The sequence below is a fragment of the Lissotriton helveticus genome, chromosome 3_1 (assembly GCF_964261635.1).
Source record: "Lissotriton helveticus chromosome 3_1, aLisHel1.1, whole genome shotgun sequence".
Classification (NCBI taxonomy): domain Eukaryota; kingdom Metazoa; phylum Chordata; class Amphibia; order Caudata; family Salamandridae; genus Lissotriton; species Lissotriton helveticus.
In genome coordinates, this window is record NC_136061.1 from 1,425,432,339 (window position 1) to 1,425,452,999 (window position 20,661).

The 20,661-nt window shown below is 46.1% G+C and overlaps 1 protein-coding gene across 2 annotated transcripts in view; it reads right to left on the reverse strand.

The window, feature by feature from the left end:
• Window positions 1-20,661, reverse strand: part of EPB41L5 (erythrocyte membrane protein band 4.1 like 5) — a 1,262,314-nt gene that overhangs the window by 95,679 nt on the left and 1,145,974 nt on the right. For both annotated transcript variants that reach the window (XM_078682077.1, XM_078682078.1), the window contains exons 22-24: window positions 11,780-11,858; window positions 9,748-9,825; window positions 8,913-8,954 (exon numbers count right to left, since the gene is read on the reverse strand). In XM_078682077.1, coding sequence (XP_078538203.1) covers window positions 8,913-8,954; window positions 9,748-9,825; window positions 11,780-11,858 — 199 coding nt within the window. The remainder of the gene's footprint in view (window positions 1-8,912; window positions 8,955-9,747; window positions 9,826-11,779; window positions 11,859-20,661) is intronic.

Consider the following 20,661-nt stretch of genomic DNA (forward strand, 5'->3'; position numbering starts at 1 on the left):
ACCTTGGCTGTCTTTTATAAATGCCAATAAACAGATGTTTAAAAAAATAAGTTGAGGTCCCACTGTGGCATAATGAAAGGTGCTGGTGGAAACATATGCTGAAGACCTTTGAGAAACCTAGTTACAAAAGGGGATTTACAAAGGGATGGCTGATGTGGCAACGCAGGGTGCCAATATGGCAGACAAATAACCTTTCAAAGTGCCCAACAAACAGCCCTGCTGGGCTAGGGTAAGAATAAACCAAGGGACGTGGGAAAAAGATGAAGATAGAGGTTCAACTTGTTCATCTGTACACCATTCAATGGACTTGCCAAAACGCAGGCATACATTTGGCTGCCAAAAAAACATTGCTGACTTCAGGTGAAAGGTAGAAAGCGGTCAACTGTTGCAACTCAATCTCGACGAATGAATGCAAAGCATCTTCAGGTTTAGGTGCAGAAGGCTGCCCTGTTGCTGTGACAGAAGATCCTCCCGAAGAGGTAGGCTGATCAGAGGACCGATGCTCATGCTCAACAGCTCGGGATATCATACTCTCTGTGCCCAATTCGGAGCCACAAGAATGACTTGAGCCTGATCGTTCCGGACTTTCTTGAGAACTCTGGCAGGAGTGGTGTTGGCGGAAAGGCATACAGGAGGCCTGGGCCTCACAAGACAAAAAGCAACTCCGAGCGCGAGCTGCCTTGGAAACTCCAGCATGCAAACCTGCTGAAATTGCGCATTTGACAGACACAAACAGATCAAAACCAAGGCTCTATCCATTCTTGGAAGAGAACTTGCACCATCTCCGGAAGTAAATGACATTCATGAACTGCTAGGTATCGACAGCTGAGTTTGTCTGCCTTAGGGTTCAGAGAGCCCGGATGGTGTGGATACACCAGCGATATGATCGGACATACCAGCCATATCCAGAGGTGCAACATCTCTTGACCCCACCACACCTTGTTTATTGTAATACCACTTGGCGGTGGTGATATCCGTGAACACCTGTACTAGCCTTCCCCCGATTGAAGGATGTCCTTTATACCAGACTAATTGCTCAGAGCTCCAACAAGTTGATGTGGGGTCCGCATTCAGCCAGAAACCAGAGTTCTCTGTTGTCAGTCTCCCCCAAATGGCAGCTCCAGCCAAGAGATTACTTATCTGTCACTACAGTCAGCTTTTACTGGCAAAGGTAGAGGGGTCTGCCACAGACCCATTCAGAGTTTGTTAGATGCAGGTCTTTTGCAGTAACTTCCGAGATTGGAATCGTGCCGGAGAGATTCCACGGAGGCTGTGCCCCCATGGAGACAAGGTTGGAAGCAACTCCTTTGGCCATGAAAGGCGGTTTGGGGTTGGTGAGGGGCCATGGACCCGGCTGTAACTCTGCTCTCCGTAAAACGCTTGAGTACTGAGTCTGCCATCTTTTCAAACAACCAGAGAGCCAAAGGTTGAAGCATAGACATCCCCTGAAAAGTCAGTTTTCTCTGCCTGGCGTGGTGCCTCAGAGCCACCAACTATAAAATTGCTCTGCCCTGGGAATCGGTCGTATCCAGCCCACATTGTATGGTGAACTTGGCTGCGCCCCTCCCATCAGCAATTGCTTGAGAGAGTATTGCTCGAGTGCTCCTGCGAGACTATGGGCATCACTTGTATGGTATGGGAGTTTAGGCACAAGAAGCACATGGTGTTCAACAACTTCAGTGCCAGGCTGGCAGAAGAGAACATAGTCTTCTTGAAGGTATCCAGCCTTTTCATGGCTATGCCCGGTGGAGTGGAAGGGATTATGCTGGGGATACATTTTGAGGTGGAGGCCTGGACCACCAAGCTCTCTGGGGTGGGGTGCTAGGTGTGGAAATTGGAACACCCTGGGGCGATGGCAGGCAATAGTCCTATGCCCATGTGGACCTGTGCAGTGATTGGACCAGGCCCTGAGAAGGATATTAGTATAGGCTTCATTGAATGGGAGTAACGGTTCAGGGAGGGCTTGGGGGGGGGGGGCACTGCAGGCTGAAGCACCTCCGTCAAAAGTTCTCCTTGACTGCCACGGAGTGTAACGCAAGGTCTAGGACCTTAGCTGCCCTCCGCACCACCATTGTGAATGAGGCACCCACCTCCGTAAACACGGTAGGTGGGAGAGACTAGGCCATAGTCTGGGGAGGTGTCCGACTGGAATCTCCCAGATCCTCATGCCAGTTGTCCTCTGGATGTCCCAACTTTTATTCATAAGGGTCGGTTGACACCTCCCATTTATCTCCTAATCTAGGCAAGTCATATGAATAAGGCAGTGGCTTTGCCATGGGGAGTCCACCCCCAAAACTAGCATCTGACAACTTCGGCCCGGCTCTGTGTCGGAGTCAATGATGGGGATGGCGCCACCATGGGGAGTTGTTGATACTGGAGCTAGTGCAGGTGAAGGTCGAAATGGCTCGACAGGCGCCTATCCGAATCTATCAACAGATAGATCCGGATAGGATAGAGCTAGAATAACACAGGAGGCAAACTCTCTGGCAAAAGACCAATAGGGGCCCCTCCAAAGCCCGCAGGGCCTGAAGGCACTCCAGCGGGGAGGGGCTGCCCAAATGTATGATTTACTGACCTTCGGTAACGATGTATCTGGTAGAGACGATTCTAGTCGCTGATTCCTTCACGTAGAATTATCCCCCGGCGTGAGACTGGATCTGGAAAACTTTTTGCCACAGCATCCCTGCGCGCCGGGGGAGGGGCGGCATCACGCGACTCCGCCCAGGCGTCGTCCGCTCACAGGACTTCAGCGAGGTCACATAAACCCCACCCCGGTGCGCCTATGTCAGTTTTCTTCGGAGAACTTTTCCGCGCCACAACACGGAGCCCTTAGACAAAACTGTAGGTACATGGGAACAGTGTGCGATAGAGCAGAAAAATTGGAAAAGAGGAATGGTGATGAACAACACCATAAGGAGCAGTGTCAATACTGCAGCACCCAAAGGCAGGGAAAAAAGGGAAATAACAGAGCACAGCCCTGAGCAGCCACCCTGCCAATATGTAGACAGCCCCCCCCCCCCCGGAGACAGAGAACACATGCAAAATGTCATGAACACATGCAGCAGGACTGCAACCCCAACCAGGAACAACGAAGGGGGAAAAGGTATCGAGACAAACAGGAATGACAACCTCCAAGGTAACCCCAGCACAGAGTGCGACAACACCCCTCCCCCCCACCCCCCAAGAAAAAAAGGGGCAACGGCACAGCCAGAGTGCCCCAACCCAGAGGGTTACCAGAGGGGCCAGCACCAGAAGTAACCAGAGAGGAAGGTGAGGGAACGGAGAGAAGACAAACTCCGATCCTGGACCAGAGCATAGGGGCACAGGAGCACCCATAACCCCATCCTGCAATGCGCCAAAGAGGAGGAAAGGAAAGAGAAACAAGACGTATCCTCCTGTCAAAAAGGGCAAAAAAAATGCACTCACAAGGCATAGCCACCCACCGGGAGGCGAGTGCAGAAGACCCAAGCCAAAGGTCCTCGCAGAACGGGGAGGAAGGGTGGGTCATGAAGGAATCTGCGGCTAGACTCACCTATTATTATTATTATTATTATGCGTTCTTATATAGCGCTCGATTACCCGTAGGCATCTCGGCGCTTGCCTTGGGAACCCGCCCTGGCTTCCCCCAAGGTGAAAGCCAGGCATCCCGCCGCGGGGGGGCCGTAGTGGAGATTAAGCAAGCTAGTGCCCAGCGCTGCAGAGTGTGAACCCATGATTCGAGTAGGCACCGAAACGAGAATTATCGAGTCCGTGGATATTTGGGCTCAAGACCCTGCCGCGTCGGGAATTGAACCCTGGTCCCGGGTCTGACCTCTGCTTCAGGGTCTGCCTCCTCTAACCGGTGAGCCACACTTCTCCACTGTATCTATACTAGATACATCACTACCGAAGGCAAGTAACTTGTACATCTGATAGAGACTACTAGCCGCAGATTCCTTCACGTAGAATAGATACCCTAGCAATACCCAAGGGGAAGGAGGGACTGCGAAAGGACCACACCAGCCTGGACATCACAGAGGGCCCTACAGGGGACCCGAGCCACGGACAAGGTGAAAAGCCCCGTCCCTTCCAGGCAAGAGGAACCCCTACACGCAGAACATCACCGACCTAAAGAGGGATGTAGGAGGAGAAAAACAGAAGAAGCCCCTACACTCACCACAGGAGAGCCAAGAACAAGGCCAGAGAGGCCGAAGCACCCCACTCCATTACAGGGCAACATAGCTTCCATCCAATGCCAAGACAAGGCAGAGGAAGAAGAAAGCCTAGAGGGCCCAAGGAAACAAGGGAAAAGAAGGCGAGCCCACCCTAGACGGAAGGCAACAAACCAGACAGAGCGGCGCTGACAGTAATAAGCCGCCAAGAGCAAGAGGAACAGCCCGGGGTCCCAAGAAGACCGGCAAGCAATGCCTGACAAGGGAGAAACACAGAACCATCCCAGCCCGCAGGACAGGGGTGGGAAGGTGGAGAAAGGCCTGAACACACCACTACGAGGTGTCCGCGTACACGGCCTAAAGAAGCAATAGCAACATACGTAAACGCCACGGAGAGCATGGGCCCAAAGGCGACCTGAACTCCCTAGCAGAATGCAAGCCATATAACAGCTACCACTACCCACATAGGGTAAGGTAAGTCCCAAGACATGGGTACCCTCTTTGGAAGAAACTTCCGCAGGAGAGAAGGAACGAAAGAGCCACGGGGAAGAAACCCTGACCGAAGGCTTGATAAGCAGCCCAAGAGAAAACAGAGGCCCTAATCTGAGGGCCAAGTCCGTACAGACATTTCCAGCAAAAAAAAACACAGTCGACAAAGGGGCGGTCCAGCAGCCAACAACGCCACAGTCCCAGCAAGGAGGACTCGAGTGGCCATGAAACCTTCCACAGCAAAGGCAACCGGCCCAAAAGAAGGTCCAGAACTAGCTCAACTCAGCAATCACTGAGGAGGGGAAGGAGGAGAAGGAGGATAAGGAGGAGGAGAGGATAAGGAGGAGGAGGGGGGGGGACGGAGCCCTGCCAAGAACCTTTGGATGGTGGAGTCAGCAGGGTCATGGAACAACAGGGTGCCATCGAACGGAAGATCAATCAGCCGCTCCCAAACATTTTCAGGGAACACGCTGTCCCGAAGCAAAGCATGGCTAGAAAGCCATGGCCCGGCCTAGCACCTCCGAGATGTCCAGAGTGGAGCAGAGAATAAACGCCGCTAGTTCCAGGCCATCCAACGCATGGTGCAGTAAGTCTGCCTGAACAGTCTACTGTGAAGCTGCGGATCCCAAGGACTCAGCCGAGTCCCACAAACAAGAGGTGGCCCTAGCCAACACACACAAGGTGTTAAGGGCCCGCAGGGAAGCGCTGGTCGAGGCGAACATGTTGCGCCTCCAAGAGTCCAGCCAGCGAGCCTCCCTGGACAGCGAAGTCAACAGTGGTGGCAGGGAGGGAAAAGCAGTCCGCAAAAGTGGACTTGAGGCAGAGGGATGGAGGGAAAGAAATGCCGGGTCACGCGGCGCCGGAAGGTGCTGGTGCAGAAGGTGTAGAGGCACCAGATCCCCTGAGGCGGGGCACCTCCAGGTCCCCGTCAAGGAAGAAAGAAGCGAACCCTCAAACGGAAGCAACAGCTCCCTCCCATCAGAGCCCTGGTGGAGGACCTCCAAGAGATGGTCTGCCGGAAAATGAGCAACCGGGTCACCTATGCGCAGAATGTCCACAGCCATGGACACCGCATGAGCGAAGGCCGCAACCACCTCTCTAGGGCCCCGCGGTGGAGAAAGCCGCTCCTCCGTGGGCTACGGCTGTAAACTAAGGCTGCCGTCCACGAAGCCAAGCGGGGTGGGCGAAGGCCAGACCTGGAAGTCAAAAGGAACCGAAGAGTGGGGGACCTGTCACTCCTCCGGCAAGCACGCTGGCCTCATGAATGGCGGTGACAAAAACGCCACCACGCGGCGACCTGTCTCCAGGGAGGATGACACCAGTATGCACCCAACCTCCAGAGAAGAGGGAGCGTCTGAAGACGAATCCACGACTCGACGCCTGTCTGGTGCCGTAGATTCCGCCGCCTGAGGCAGGACGGCAGCGCCATCCGGCGCCGAAGGAGGCACCGGAAAGGGTTCCTCGAAGCCACACAGCACCGGGGACCGGAGCGGGCCGGATCCGAAGTGGCAGCACCGGAACGGCGCCGACTCTACCTCTGCCGAGAGGGACGAGGACGCAGACGACGGCCGTATCTGAAATCGTCTGCCGAGACTGAACGAGGGGATGAGGCCGACCTTGAGAGACGCGCCGAGAGTAGTTTCATACGGCGCTCCTGCTGTGACTTCGGCTTCAACTATTGGCATGCCTCACAATCAGTGATCTTCCCCTAAACACCACATACAAATTAGGTGAGGGTCCCTCGCCGACATAAGACGCCCACACGACGTGCAAGTCTTGAAGCCCGAAGGCATTCGCACACCGTTCACCAAAAAATAGCACAATGAGGGAGAAAAAAGGGGCCCAACCAGAGACCTGATCCGCGTTGCACGCGGAAAAGGAAAAAACTGACGTAGGCGTGCTGGGGTGGGGCTTGTGTGTCCTCGCTGACGTCACAAGCGAGGATGACGCCTGGGCAGAGTCGCATGATGCCGCCCCTCCCCCGGCGCGCAGGGATGCTGTGGCAAAAACTTTTCTGGATCCAGTCTCACGCCTGGGGATAATTCTACGTGAAGGAATCTGCGGCTAGTAGTCTCTATCAGATACAAGGTGCACGGCCTCATAAAATCTGCTTAACTGGCCGGGGATTGCTCTGGCTACCGCAAACTGGAAGGCACAGAGATGATCCAGGGACATGTTCCACAACAGAGCTAGGCCTTGAATGCGGATGCTCTCTAGTCTTAGCAGATGACTTTGATGGATGCAGTGAAGTTGAAGATCTCTTCATTTTCTTGATCTTGTGCCTGTGGGACTTACCAGATTTCCCATACGACCATGATTAAGACAAGTGCTCGGAGTGCGTCTGCAACCTATCTCAGGACATTCCTCGACTGAGAATTTGAACATCGCGCGGCATGGAGCGTGAAGGACCACTACCTCAAAGCCTTGGGGTGCATGGGGCGGCAGTCAAGACAGCTCTTGGCATTGTGGTTGCGCTCCAAGCACCAGTGGCACAACAAATGTGGGTCAGTCACCGACATCCTTTGATGACCGGCACCACACAGCTTGAAACCAGCTTTCCTAGCGGACATTCCCGAAGCAACAGGAGACAAGTCTTTTCAAAAAGCAAAAAAAACAGGTCAGCCAAAAAAAGACTAAAAGTGTAGCTCTTTTCTGAATCTTCGATGAATGGTGCAGGAAGGAAAAAACTGATGTTAGAGAGCAATTGTGTGTCGCCAATATAGGAGCCACGTACAGCGCAGACAAAACCGCAGAGCGCCTAACAATGCCACTTTCTGAAGAGCAGGGGTAGTGCGCACCAAAACTTTCCAGATCCAGTGTGACGCCAGGGGAATATTCTAAAGTAAGGAATCTGTAGCTATAAGTCTCTGTCAGATAGGCTACGCCAAAGGCATACTGAAGACAAGCTAGCCTGGGGCTGGTCTGGCCTTGCCATGCTGTTACTCAGCTGTTGGATAGTGCATGTCAACAACTCAGTTCAAAACTATAAAGTTTCTGGGGCTGCATGGCTTGGCAACAGCCAAGATGGCTGCACCTTAAGAGAGCTGCTTAGCGGCAGCGAATAAATCCCCTGAAATCCGTTCCAAAATTGTGTATAAACCTGGAACACTGAGCAGTCCGATTGCCTGCAGTAGATCGGCGACTGGGAAGTAGTGATTTCAGGCATCCCGGGCTGCGAATGAGCAGGTGATCAAAGACCTGCTTGCACAGACAGAGGTGAAGGCCCCGCTGCACACGACATGGACGCGCAGCCAAGTCGTGTCCTGCGATGGCAGCTGTGCCTGGTTGTGGAACCATGCTCCCTGATTTGGACAATACGAGCTGGACCTCCTCCTCGATTGGAGAACTTGGTCTGAGAAATGTGAGTCGGGCCCGCAACTGAGTGGCGGATCCCATGCTGCGCCGCAGATTGATACTGCACTGAGGACCTGGGGTCTGGACTTGGCAGGTGCAAGTGAGTGGCGGGCAGACGGAGCCGGAGAGTTGCTCCGTTTTTAGGATTAGGATTTTGTCTGTTAAACTTAGGTTTGCCTTAAGTTTAACTTAAGACCAAAACTTAAGATGAACTGAGACAAAATCCTAACTTTAGTACTCCTAAATTCCTTCTGTGAATACCAAAAGTCGCAAAGTTAGAATTTTGTCTCAGAATACTTTTGTGAATCGTGCCCCTGAACTTTATCACAACTGACTACAAGAACGTAGTCAATTTTTTTTTAATCGAGTGTATGATCTTAGCTAACAATTCTGTGCACCTCTATCTGCTAAATCATTATTTGAATAGGATTATCATTATTGCTGGTGATCTCAACTTTTCCTGCAATCTTTATATTCAAAGCTCCAGGGGAGGTATTCCTCTACATGCATACTAAACTTCAGAAACGACTTCAGACCGAATTCCATCTAACATCACTACAGCTGGTGTGCTCTTCTGTCCATGGGACAAGCTGTGGTATAATCTCCCTGGTGCATTCTGATCCAATTACAACATGTACGTAAATTATACAATAATTTTGTCCACAGCAAGGTCAAAGTGCCTAGAAGAAAGTTAGCTTTGTTACTCTAATCAAGTTTATTGATTTAGCTACTGTGAAATATTTAGTTCCTGTTAGAAAACATATTCAGTGCGCAAATGTTAAGATGCAGGGCAGATCAGTTATGATAATGTTAATCAATTCCTTCACATTTACATTAATACATTCAATGGTCTCGCTAAAGAATTGACACAAGAGGGAGAGTTATGCAAATAATGAATACACAATGAAGTTAACATACCGGTACTAACCACCTGGGCGTAATGGACGTATACGAGGGCACCTATCAATATAAAAAAACAAATATTCAACAAATGCTTAGGACAGAATGTTGCTTGCCACTCAGACCTAATTCCAGAGACATTTCTCAATCTAAAGGAAATAAGGCTTAAATACATGCTTAATTCCATAATTGAGTGCAATATGGGGTTCTGTTGCAAGGCACCTGTCCATTCTTCAAGGACAAACAGCTAAAGTTAGCCCTCCTTAAAGAACAAGGCATACTATTTTAAGGTCGCAACAATAGGTAAATTAACCATAACATTGCAATGTCTGGAAGAAATAAGCAATACTTATTTGTGATACAGTCCAAGCGCAAACCATATACCCCTACATAAACATGTGTAACATTCAACTCAAAGCTCATTTGCGATCCTTGGTAAAGCGGTCTACGTTTTGTTTTAACCTGTAGTTATTAAGCTGTGTACAAAAGAGGCTGTCACTCATGACTGCTGATAACCATTCTACCTCCATAAACTTTGCTGCTGAGGCTGTATTATTGCTAATACTGCCGAAAAAAACCAGCAGAAAAGAAATGGCCAGTTCAAAGCAGGATACACTTCTACTCGTGGCTCCTGAAAACCAACACACCAAAGCATAGGGATAAAAAAGGAAAAGAGTAACAAACAGAGCAAATGGGTAATGTGTCACCTACACCTATTTAGTCATGTAAGCATAGAGCAGTCATGCCTCAAGCATTTTTTGTGAAAGGTGCAAGTTGTATCTTTATTGTGGTATAGTGAATCCGACCCCCTGCATACACGCACATTCAAGATGCCTGAACCTGTAATACGTACCGGAGGAGACGCATCAGTGAAATCTATGAGGTTCTCCGTCAGTGAAGCCAGTAGACTATCCAGTTCGTTAGTGATGCTCTATGTAGAACAAACAACATTCATTATTATCAGACGCCAAGTCCCAGGCAGCAAACTTAAAGCAATGATTTTCACCAAACAATTTCAAATAACCAAAAACTCAGTTTTCCAACTCTTTTGTAACCCCAAACTTGATTAAGTAGTGGGAATAACCAGTACCTTCTCCTCAAAACCTCCTTTAAATGATTAAAAGAGAAGAATGTATAATCGCGTGACAGCTTGATCAGTGTGGTGAGAGCAAGGCTATAATGAAACGAAAAACCTGTGGTTTCTGTGAAGGGCTCTATTTGATTTAAGAGTCTTATTTGGAAAATACCACTCTCTGCACGGGACCCAGTAGTGTGTGGGACCTCAAGTAAATAACTGCTCCAAGTAATATGTGGGGAGACTATATCTCTAACGACATCCCAAGTAACAAATAGTTATACAATTTTATAAAAAGATGTTAAACATATACAGGTAAACACACCAGAGAATTTGGGAATAATAACAAAATTTATTAAAATACCTCCCGCTAGGGGTTACATTCTAGATAAAGCAATTTTAAAAATACGGAGAGTCAAAGTAAAAGGGTCGACGCAGCGTTTCGGTGTGGACTTCGAATGTTTACACCTTCTTCAGGACACTTTGACAGTTTCTTAAGTCATCTGTTAGTATACTCTTTTCAATTTTGAGATATACTTCACACTCAATAGAAGACGTCTGTGCCTTGACTTTTATTCAATGGCCTGTGTTTGGTTCAAGTACACTTAGGAAAACTCTGGAGGGGCCACCGTATCTTTGCGGATAGTTATAGATAATAACTTTGCATTGTAATCCTCATTTGAATCAAGCAGCTATTTTCATTAGCGCTATTCTTCTTCGATTTTTCTCAATAAAACCGGTATCTTAGTAATCGGCCTCCCTGCTCCTCCAGGTTCCTCGTCATCCGGATAGATGGAGAGCAAGGCTATACCCTAGAGGTCTAGATATCTTGTAAGAATGGCTCCCACAATGCTTCTATAATAAATTGTGAATAGACAAATCTATTGGAATGTTGCACGCATGCAAAAAGCCTTTGCGCCAGGCTTCTTCTGCCTCAAAAACCAACTTGTAAAGCAAAGACAATCAAAAAGTTTCATCAAATCAAAACAGAGAGAGAGAGGACTAGATAAGCTAGTCCGGATCCCCTGGGTTATATGTAGATTATCAAGGAGGACTAGCTAAGTTGTGAAAAAAGAAGAAGACTCAAGAGGTACGTATGTAGGCAAACCATTTGGTTTGGTCATGAAGCCCTCACCCACTAACCTAGTTGGTGGCATGCTTCATCATCGGGCCCACCACAGTGACACCGAATGTGTCCCGGGTGTGCTTCGACTCCAGATTACTGAGGAGCTGGTATACTTGCTGAGTGTGCAGTGTTAGTGAGTGTGAAGGTGATATTTAAAAGCTATACAGTGGGTCCCAGTACCCGAGGGTGAATGGATAAACTTTAACCACTGGGCCCCTGTTAGCAACTAAAAAAGGCAAACGGACGCGTTGGAGTGAATTATGGCCTCCTTCGTCCTGTGTGGTCTACATGTTTCAGCCAGGCCTTTTATTTACAACTGGCTTCCCTCAGGACCAATGAGTATGTGAAGGTGCAAATAAATATATTAAGTGATTGTGGTGTTGTTTAAAAGTGTCGCACTCGCTAAGGTGCTTTACGTGTTAGAGGGGGATTCCCTCTGCTTTAACTTGCTGTTTGCTGTTAAAGCCTCCTTGGGTCACCTGGCAGGGAGAAAAGACCAGAATTGCCGATCTGCGAGCTCCTTAGACCTGTTGTCCTGCTGCGGTGTCCCCAAAAAGTTTAACATTTTCACAATTGTAACTGAGGAGTAAGCCAGATTTTAACCAAATGATAAATATTAGAAATCAATTTCTCCAAGTGATGAAAAAAGTGGGAATGTCTCAGAAAGCAGATTAGAGGGTTCACCTTTGTTACTGGAACATCTTCAACTGGATTCAGCATCTCTTCAGGAGGTAAGGCAGGGTTCTCCTCATTCAGCACGTTACTGAAAAAAAAGACCATTCTTAATGCACAGTTGCTGGTGGCAGATTTGAACTTGTGTTCCTCAAGGGGCATCACAACACCATTCTACAGGATTTCTAAGCATTTCATTCTTTTAAGAGAAGTAAAGTGAAACGTTTTTCAACTTCATTTTAAGTCAGTGGGAACACAACGGTGAATGCGTTTTAAAGCACTGTAATTCATTATCTTTCAAAATGTAGCAATATGGCTACAGATTTTCAAGTTCTGCCCATCTCCAAAAACGCAAAAACAACAGTTGATGGACAGAATGCAAAACAATGTCATACATTCACCCCAGTACAGAGATCTGGGCATAAATCCATCGTTTTTCTGCACACCACACCACACCAGTTCAGACATGGCCATATGCAAATTAGCTTTCACCCTGTGCCTCATGGGAACATTCCAGCCCGAACTCCCAAGCCATGTCTTCCCTGGACCGGAATCAAGCATCCTAGGACCGGTTTCTGGCTATCAGTCATCATCAGCCAGGATAGCTTGACGCCAGTGGTGTGGAGAGCACGGGACTCACGTCTGAGCATACCCGTCCCACTCAACAAAGGAGGTCTGTGAGACTGCAAACTGGTTGCAGTTGCGTTCCAGCACGAGGGATTCCAAAATTGAGGGAGCAATTATGAGGATCGAAAGCCCACTGGAGGGCAGTGAAAATGAATGAAAATATGGGCAGCTTTTTAATTTCGGCAGAAAACGGACCCCAACAGAGGGGAAGAATTGGGACTCCCACTCCCAGCATGCTGTTCACCAGAGAGCGGGTGCTTAAGGGTAATAAATGTGGCAGCCTAACCCCGTACTTCCGACTTGTCCCCGCCCTATGATTAAGGTGCCTGCGGCACCGAAACGCGTCAGGGTCTTGAAGTGAATCGGCCATATAATTGCTTCCTGAATAAAGGCTCTGTTGAACCCAATCCCTTGTGGAGTCGCGCTTCTAAAAGCTTGGAGGTTGTTGAAAGGAATATATATCCTGCCCTCTCTCAACAGGCAAAACGATGTTTGTGTATATATATATATATATATATATATATATATTCACTGAAAAAACCATAGGTTATAGACCATATATAGTTAGGAATTAGCATTTACAAAACCTTATTTTACTCACACAAAACCATTGAAATTCCATATATAGTTAGTTGCACTAACTATATATCGCGCACCCGCAATCCACTGCTGATGATGTCACATATTACATCATTCATGACATGGTCAGTGACATCACTGATGACATCACTGATGACATCTCAAATGACATCACTGATGACATCACTGATGACATCACTGATGACAACATACAGTGACTGTATGTTTCTGTAAAGTTAAAATGTGTCTTACATATTGAAGAATGAGTGGAAGTATAAGTGTCTGGACAAAGGATTTAGTAGGTGCATGACTGAATGTATGAGTGAGTGATTAAATGTGTCTCACTGAGTGCATGGGTTAGTGACTAAACTGTCTTAATTTGTGCATCATTATGTCTGTTGTTCTGTAAACTGCTGCATGTGTTGATCAGTAGCTATATGATTAACTATATGGGTTACTGATTGATTGTCCAAGTATTTGTATGGGAGACTGAGTGTGTGTGTGGCTGGCTGGGAGGTGTGTGACTGTGCAGATCAATGTGTACTTGTATCAATGATTGTATAAGAAGGTAAGTATGTGTTAGTATATGTTTGAAAATGTAAGGTGCTCTATGTTTAACTGTATAGACAAGAAAATGGAAGTGTCATTGATTCTTTACAGGACTGACTAGGTGTGTGAGTAACTCCATGGATGAGTGGCAGACTGAGTGTCTGTATAGGTGTATGAGTGCATATGATAGTGTTGTAAAGATGAGTGATTGTATGTATGAATGATTGTATGGGTGAATGAGTGAATGTGTGTGTAGACATAGGAATCAGTGAGTGCGTATGTAGTAACTAGTATTGGTGTGTCAATGGTTTCAAAAATTATACTCTGTATTTAACACTGGGTGAAACAGAGGTTATATTAAAATGTGAGGAGATGCATTGTATTGTCACATGAATGATATCATCAGTGATGTGGTCATTGATGTCAAATGAGATGTCATCAGTGATGTCATTTGAGATGTCATCAGTGATGTCATCAGTGATGTCACTGACCATGTCATGAATGATGTAATATGTGACATCAGCAGTGGATTGCGGGTGCGCGATATATAGTTAGTGCAACTAACTATATATGGAATTTCAATGGTTTTGTGTGAGTAAAATAAGGTTTTGTAAATGCTAATTCCTAACTATATATGGTCTATAACCTATGGTTTTTTCAGTGAATTTTCAAGGTTTTGTAAATGCTAATTCCTAACTATATATGGTCTATAACCTATGGTTTTTTCAGTGAATTTCATTGGTTTTTTAACAGCTAATATCTGTAGCTGTAAAATTTATTCTTCTTTAAATCCAAAAATATATTTTATATGTTTATGAATAATTTTTTTTTTAAATATTTTTTTTTCTTCGTTCCCGCTTCGCGAATCGGGAAGCTTCCCGTTAGCTGACCTTGATGCCGCGAAATAGACCGCGAGCCGGTAAACGTTTCTTTACCGCAACTGCCGCGTTAGAAAACAACATCGTGACGCCTCCCGTCCGCATGACGTTTCGCGTTGTCGCGTGATACGTCATATGACGTGCTACGTTAGCGAACTGGTACGCGAAGCGAGTCGCAAAGCGCAGGTTTCTGGAAGCAAACCGGGAGGCCCTGCAAAGCGCTTAACGTAAACACAGCAGGTCATGTGACTTGGTAATAACACTTTTCATTGGTTCATTTCACTTTTGGTTTCCTAATGATGTAAGACTAGGTCATATAATCTAAAATGAACACTTTTCATTGGTTGAGAACTCTTGTTTTTCCCAAATGATGAAAATCCCTCCTTCTTTCCTCACTCTGACTTTCATCATTGTGAGAGAAAGACCCTTTGTGATCACTGAGCAATGGCTTCTTTAGTAGCTTCAGCTGGTGCTTCCCCACCACCTCCACCACATCCAAGGAAGAGTGGACCACCTGCTCAAGTTATAATTCAACAAGAAGAGGAAGAAGAGGAACAGGACGACGAGCACGAAGAGAGGCAGTTTTTGCCTGAGCAGCCCAGGACGTCTCACCGGAAAGAAAACTTCATTTGGCAATTTTTTTAAATTCCCAAAGGTCAGAAAAAAGTAAATGCAAGATACGTAACTTGCCTTATATGTCAAGATAGACTGTCCAGAGGAACCGAGAAAAAATACAGTTTCGGAAACTACACAATGCATCGCCATATGACTAGGTGGCATCCTAACAACTACAGTGCTGCACAGTTTCGGAACGACCTAGATAATCTCCCTATTATGGCCAGAAGATCTGTTGTACCGGAAGTAACGGGACCAGAGGGCAGGGAGATGGTGCCAAATATACAAATGAAATTTGGTGAAGTAAAACACATCTGCGTATTTTGCGATGGATTCATTTCCTACGGAGAAAGAAGCATCACTCTGATCAACAGAGCTATTGACTATCATATGCAAGTTTGTACGAAACGCCCAAAATAATAAATACTTCTTTTTTTGTTTTGTTGCTCCTGTTGAGCCCTTTACAATGAATCGTTTTCATTGCCCCCTCCAAGAAAAACCCCAAAAAATATAAAACTGTTCAGAAAAATTCAAAAAAAGTAAAAAAATGTTCCGAAAAATAATAAAAAAAATATAAAACAACAAAAACAATAAAAAAAAAGTTCTTTTCAGAACTACCTCCCCGTTATTAAAAAATTGGTACAATATTTGGAACTGTGCCAACCTCTATTTCTCTTAGTTCGCTTCCCAGTTCGCTCGCCGGTACGCGAACCGGAAGCGAACCAAAAACAGTAAGTATAAGGGAAGGAAACAGACACTTATGTTAAAAGAAAGACAGCTATAGGGGAGTAAACTAGAGATACTATTACCCGTAATCCACTGCTGATGATGTCACATATTACATCATTCATGACATGCTCAGTGACATCATCAGCAGAGGATTGCGGGTTTTTTGGCAACGTGCCTTATCCACGGTTTAATAACGCTGCCTTTTGCTTTATATAAGTTTTCAAATTGTATGAAATATATACCAATAGGTCGTTATGAACCTTTAGGTAGTGCTTTTCTTCATGAGGTCTGGTCGCTTCCATACACATACAGATGTTTCAAAGATGATCAAGAAGTTTATCTGAATGGAGAGGAATGCACTGAGACGCCAGATCATTCACTAATGTGTAGGCACATACAGTTACACGGTTCATGCAACAAACACCGACCAAATATGGCTTGCGTGTTGCAAGGCACGCCAGTTCCTGCTATCATCCCCACGTTCAAGTTGTTGGAAAATGGTAGTTATTTGATGCTCAATAATGAAGATTGTTCTGGGTTAATTAAAAGTATTCCTTTTATCGTAACAGTAAGTGAACGGGTTATTTGCTGCAGAAATGTTCTATTTCCTCCCACACATGAACATAGGGAGTTTTCAATCTCGCCACAAATACCAACCTTGGGAGCAGATTTCAACGGCATGGCAAGAATAAGAGCTCTTTTGTCTCAGAGAGAGGTGGCCTTGAGTTCGGCCCGTGAAACTTTCGTGCTTCACATAGCGAACACCCGTACAGAGGTGCAGACCCTTTTCAATTCAGATTTGCCTTTCCATTTCAGCAAGATGGTTCGGACTATCTCTAACGCATCCTCCACAAAGGCCCTGGCGCACTTTTTTAAAGTTGTTACCAGTGGTCTCGTGACTTCATTTGAGAAAATCTTTGGAGTCATCCCTGCTTTCTTTCATTGTATTTTTTCCACTCTGCTTCGTGGATTGCCATTTTTACTTGCATTACCAGCGGACGCTCTTGTGCTTTTTTACATTTTTAAATATGGATGTCCCTCCTATGCAACCTCCCGCTCTGCAGCTGCTGACACTGTTCCGCAATCGCATGCTAGAATATTATGGCACAATGCCGTTGGCGATATTAAGCACGGCATATGGATTATCTTTTCGATTCTCCTACTTCACCTGTGTCCAGCCTGTATTTCACTGCCTGACCTGTGATTTCGATTGGGCCATTGATTTGTGTCTCTGCGGACCGGTTTCTCCTGACGTCGACTTTAATCAGCTGATGACTCCTATCATTACTCACGAGTTGGTTTGTCCTGGCGAAAGGATTATGGCTGTGGCATTGATGCATGGACTAATTGGTCCCTGGAATTTACTGGCGGCAACACAGTCTTTCTTGGAACAGAGCTTTCTTGAAAACCCACCGAGCTGTCCTCTGATGGTGATAGAGGATCCGGTGCTGGGAGAGCACGTATGTTCTTTTCCGCTTTTAAATTGGATGGCTGAACTGTTTCGGATGAAGACGGTGACTTCCTATTGGAGGCTGTTGCAGCTTATTTTGCATACACAGTTATGTCATAGACCTTTTTCATGTTTGATATGCTGAGTACTAGCATTTCATTGACAATTCATTGACTTATTTGTCAAGTTTTTATTATTTACCTTGCCTATTGGCTTAAGACTCGATAAAGTACTTGGCTGTTTTATTTTTCTTTAGCATTAAATTTTCCTAGTTTTTAATGCTTTACCTTGCGGACCGTCCACATATAAACTTGCAATCTGCTCTCATGAGATGGCACTTCTATTATCTTATTCAGTTTGTTTCCGGATCATGGGGAGGTGTCATCTACGTCCTGGATATCTTTACACCGTGTTAAGTTAGCATGGGCTCATTACCGGTTTAAACGCCATTTTTCCTTTTTTGCAACTTCTGCACACGACACTTAGTTGTTGCTTTAGCTTTCAACCTAGTAGTTCATCGTGGTTTACATGAGAATAATATGTTATTGCTCTACTATCTGCTTTGCTTGTTAAACTATATCTGTACAGCGAGTGCTAAAGTTTCAAGAACAACACGATACAGAATTGTTATGAGGTCTGATCTCCACGACTTCATACTCATAACATAAGTGCAACTTCTACCAATTCTGGGCATGAGGTGGGTTTTATATTGCTTTGCCGAACACACATACACAACACTTGATGCGGTTCACATGAAGAGAGAGCTGGTGTATGCTGATGTGATTCCTTCAAATCTAAGACACTAAAGTATGGGCACGCCCTAAACCAACACAAAGAGACCTTCTTAGCAAATAATATAATATGTGTATTAGGGAGGGTGAGATATAAGCAGCCGCGGGCCGTGGAGGGAGTTACGGTGAGGCAGGGAGGCGGGGAGGGGGAGAAGCAGGGTGGAGCCCTCTCCACCCTGCCCCTCCCCCTCCCCGCCTCCCTGCCCCACCGTAACTCCCTCCACGGCCCGCTTCTGCTTATAAGTGTTGCTAACTCTTATTCATTTACAGCATGTTAACATACTGTCACCATTCGCTTTTTATGTACTAGTAACTATGCTGGTAATTTTGCTACTGATAATATGTGTACTTGTATTATCTAAGATACTACGCCTGAGAAGACGGCATTAGTAAATAAACATTTCAAATACACATGTGTTCTTCTTAACTCCATGTTCTGGTTTCTAAGAAATATATAACGACCGACTGTTCATGAGTTCCACGTATCCTGAGGTACTATAAGTTCATATTCTGGATTGTCTAAACATTGAGAGTTTGTTATATCCAATGTGACACTGTACCTAGCTTGCTAAGGGGTTTTTGATTACTAAGGTGAGTTTTGGGACACCCTAATTCGCCGAGGTTCCAATCCTCTGTCCACAGTTCTGTGTGAGAACAGAAACCCTGCGACAGGGGCACCCCCGACCCTTGCTGGAGCTTCATCACACTTGCGATACAACTCCAGCAATGCGCCACCTTTACGGCACAGATACATCACGCATCTGTGCTGTTTTTGCCCCATGATGCGCCGCATTGTAAATGCAGCACACCATAGGTGACGGAACAGCGGCACAGAATGACTAACACATCCCTGGTGATGCGCCAGTCATCATAAATCTATCCCTATGCTTCTTATCTTGTTAGAGATGAACCGCCATATGTATCATCAAAGTTTTTTGCATTTCCTAAATAGCGAACTTTAAGGAATAAATAGCGATTCTTTACCATTCCTAGTTTGCGATGAGCTATTTGCTAATTACAAATTACCCATTCATTTCCTTAGGGCGGTTGGACTCACTTTTAGCTCGAACGGCTGAATGGATTTGCACGAAACTTGGCAAAATTGTAGGGACTGGTAGCCCGATGTGCCTTTGCTATGTCTCAAGATATATGCTCCAGTGGTTTTTACGAAAATTAACTTTGAAAAATATATATTGGGCTACATTGGCCTATATATATGTTGGAACCCAAATGTAGCCCAATGTAGCCCAATGAAGCCCAATGTAGCCCAAAGATGGCCGCCAGAGACGAAAAAAAACAAATGTAGCCCAAATATCAGCCAGATGTAGCCCAACTATAGCCCAGTGACAGAATGACCAATCAGCGTCGCAAACCTCCGTTACGCGAAGCGGAGCGCTGTTACAGATATATATCTTTTTTTGAACGTTAATTTCTCAAAATCCACTGGAGCACATATATTGAGACCTAGCAAAGGCACATCGGGCTACCAGTCCCTAATATTTTACCAAGTTTCGTGCAAATCCATTCAGCCGTTCGATTATTATTATTATTTTTTTTTTTTGCCCCGCGGGGCCCTTTTAAAACCTCCACATCAAACCTAGGGGGTCAGCGAGGATCTACTATTCCCCCTTATGGTCATTTGCCCCTTCGCTTTCGCCTCCTCTTGTCTCTCGATCCTACCGAGAGACAAGATGGCGGCCGCTACGGACTGTTTGGAATGTTGACAGACGCCGGAGAACCAATCAGCTTCGCTTCACAAAGCTCCGTTGCGCGAAAAGTACGCGTCCTGGAGCGCTGCCCGGTCCGCTGTTACAGATATATATCTTTTTTTAAACGTTAATTTCTCAAAATCCACTGTAGCACATATATTGAGACCTACAAAAGGCACATCGGGCTACCAGTCCCTACAATTTTGCCAAGTTTCATGCAAATCCATTCAGCCGTTCGGGCTAAAAGTGAGGCCAACCGCCCTATGGAAAACTCAATGTTAAAAACACGTTTTGGGACCCCCTTTTTTCTCGGCCCCCCCTTGACGAACCCCCCCCAAATTTTCAAGGGCTGCTCAGAAACAAAATGTGCCATTTTCCTGAAAATTTCAGCCAATTCCGTCCACAAACGCCAAAGTTATTAGACATAGAATTTTCAAAAATCCCATAGAGAAAAAATCCTAACTATATATACCTACTGGCGACCGCCAGTAGGTAATATATATATATATATATATATATATATATATATACACACATACACACACACACACACAAACAATACCCTCCAAACCAACCTGGAATGAATAGAATCAACCCAGTTGAGTGATTTGGTCTCGTTATGAGCTCTTCAGAGAGAGGGAGCACCAAGAAAGAGTCAAATGAAACTAGTTGCTTACCTGTAACAATAGTTTTGCAGCTCAACTCTTCTAGATTCACATACTGTGCATATCTCGCCATCTAGTGGTTGGAGTCGGAAAGTGCTTTTTTCCCTCCATTTTCCCTGATGGGAGGCTGTGAAACCTGATCCTCTTGGTCAGGCTACAACCCCAATTTGTATGTGTGGAAGCTCTCAGAATTTTTTTGCATGTAATGGAGCTCAGTGGTGCCGTGAAGCGTTCTGAGAAAAGCAGACAAATGCAAGAAAGGAAGCCCCCAGAAACTCCAAAGAGAGGTGGTACTAAGGAAG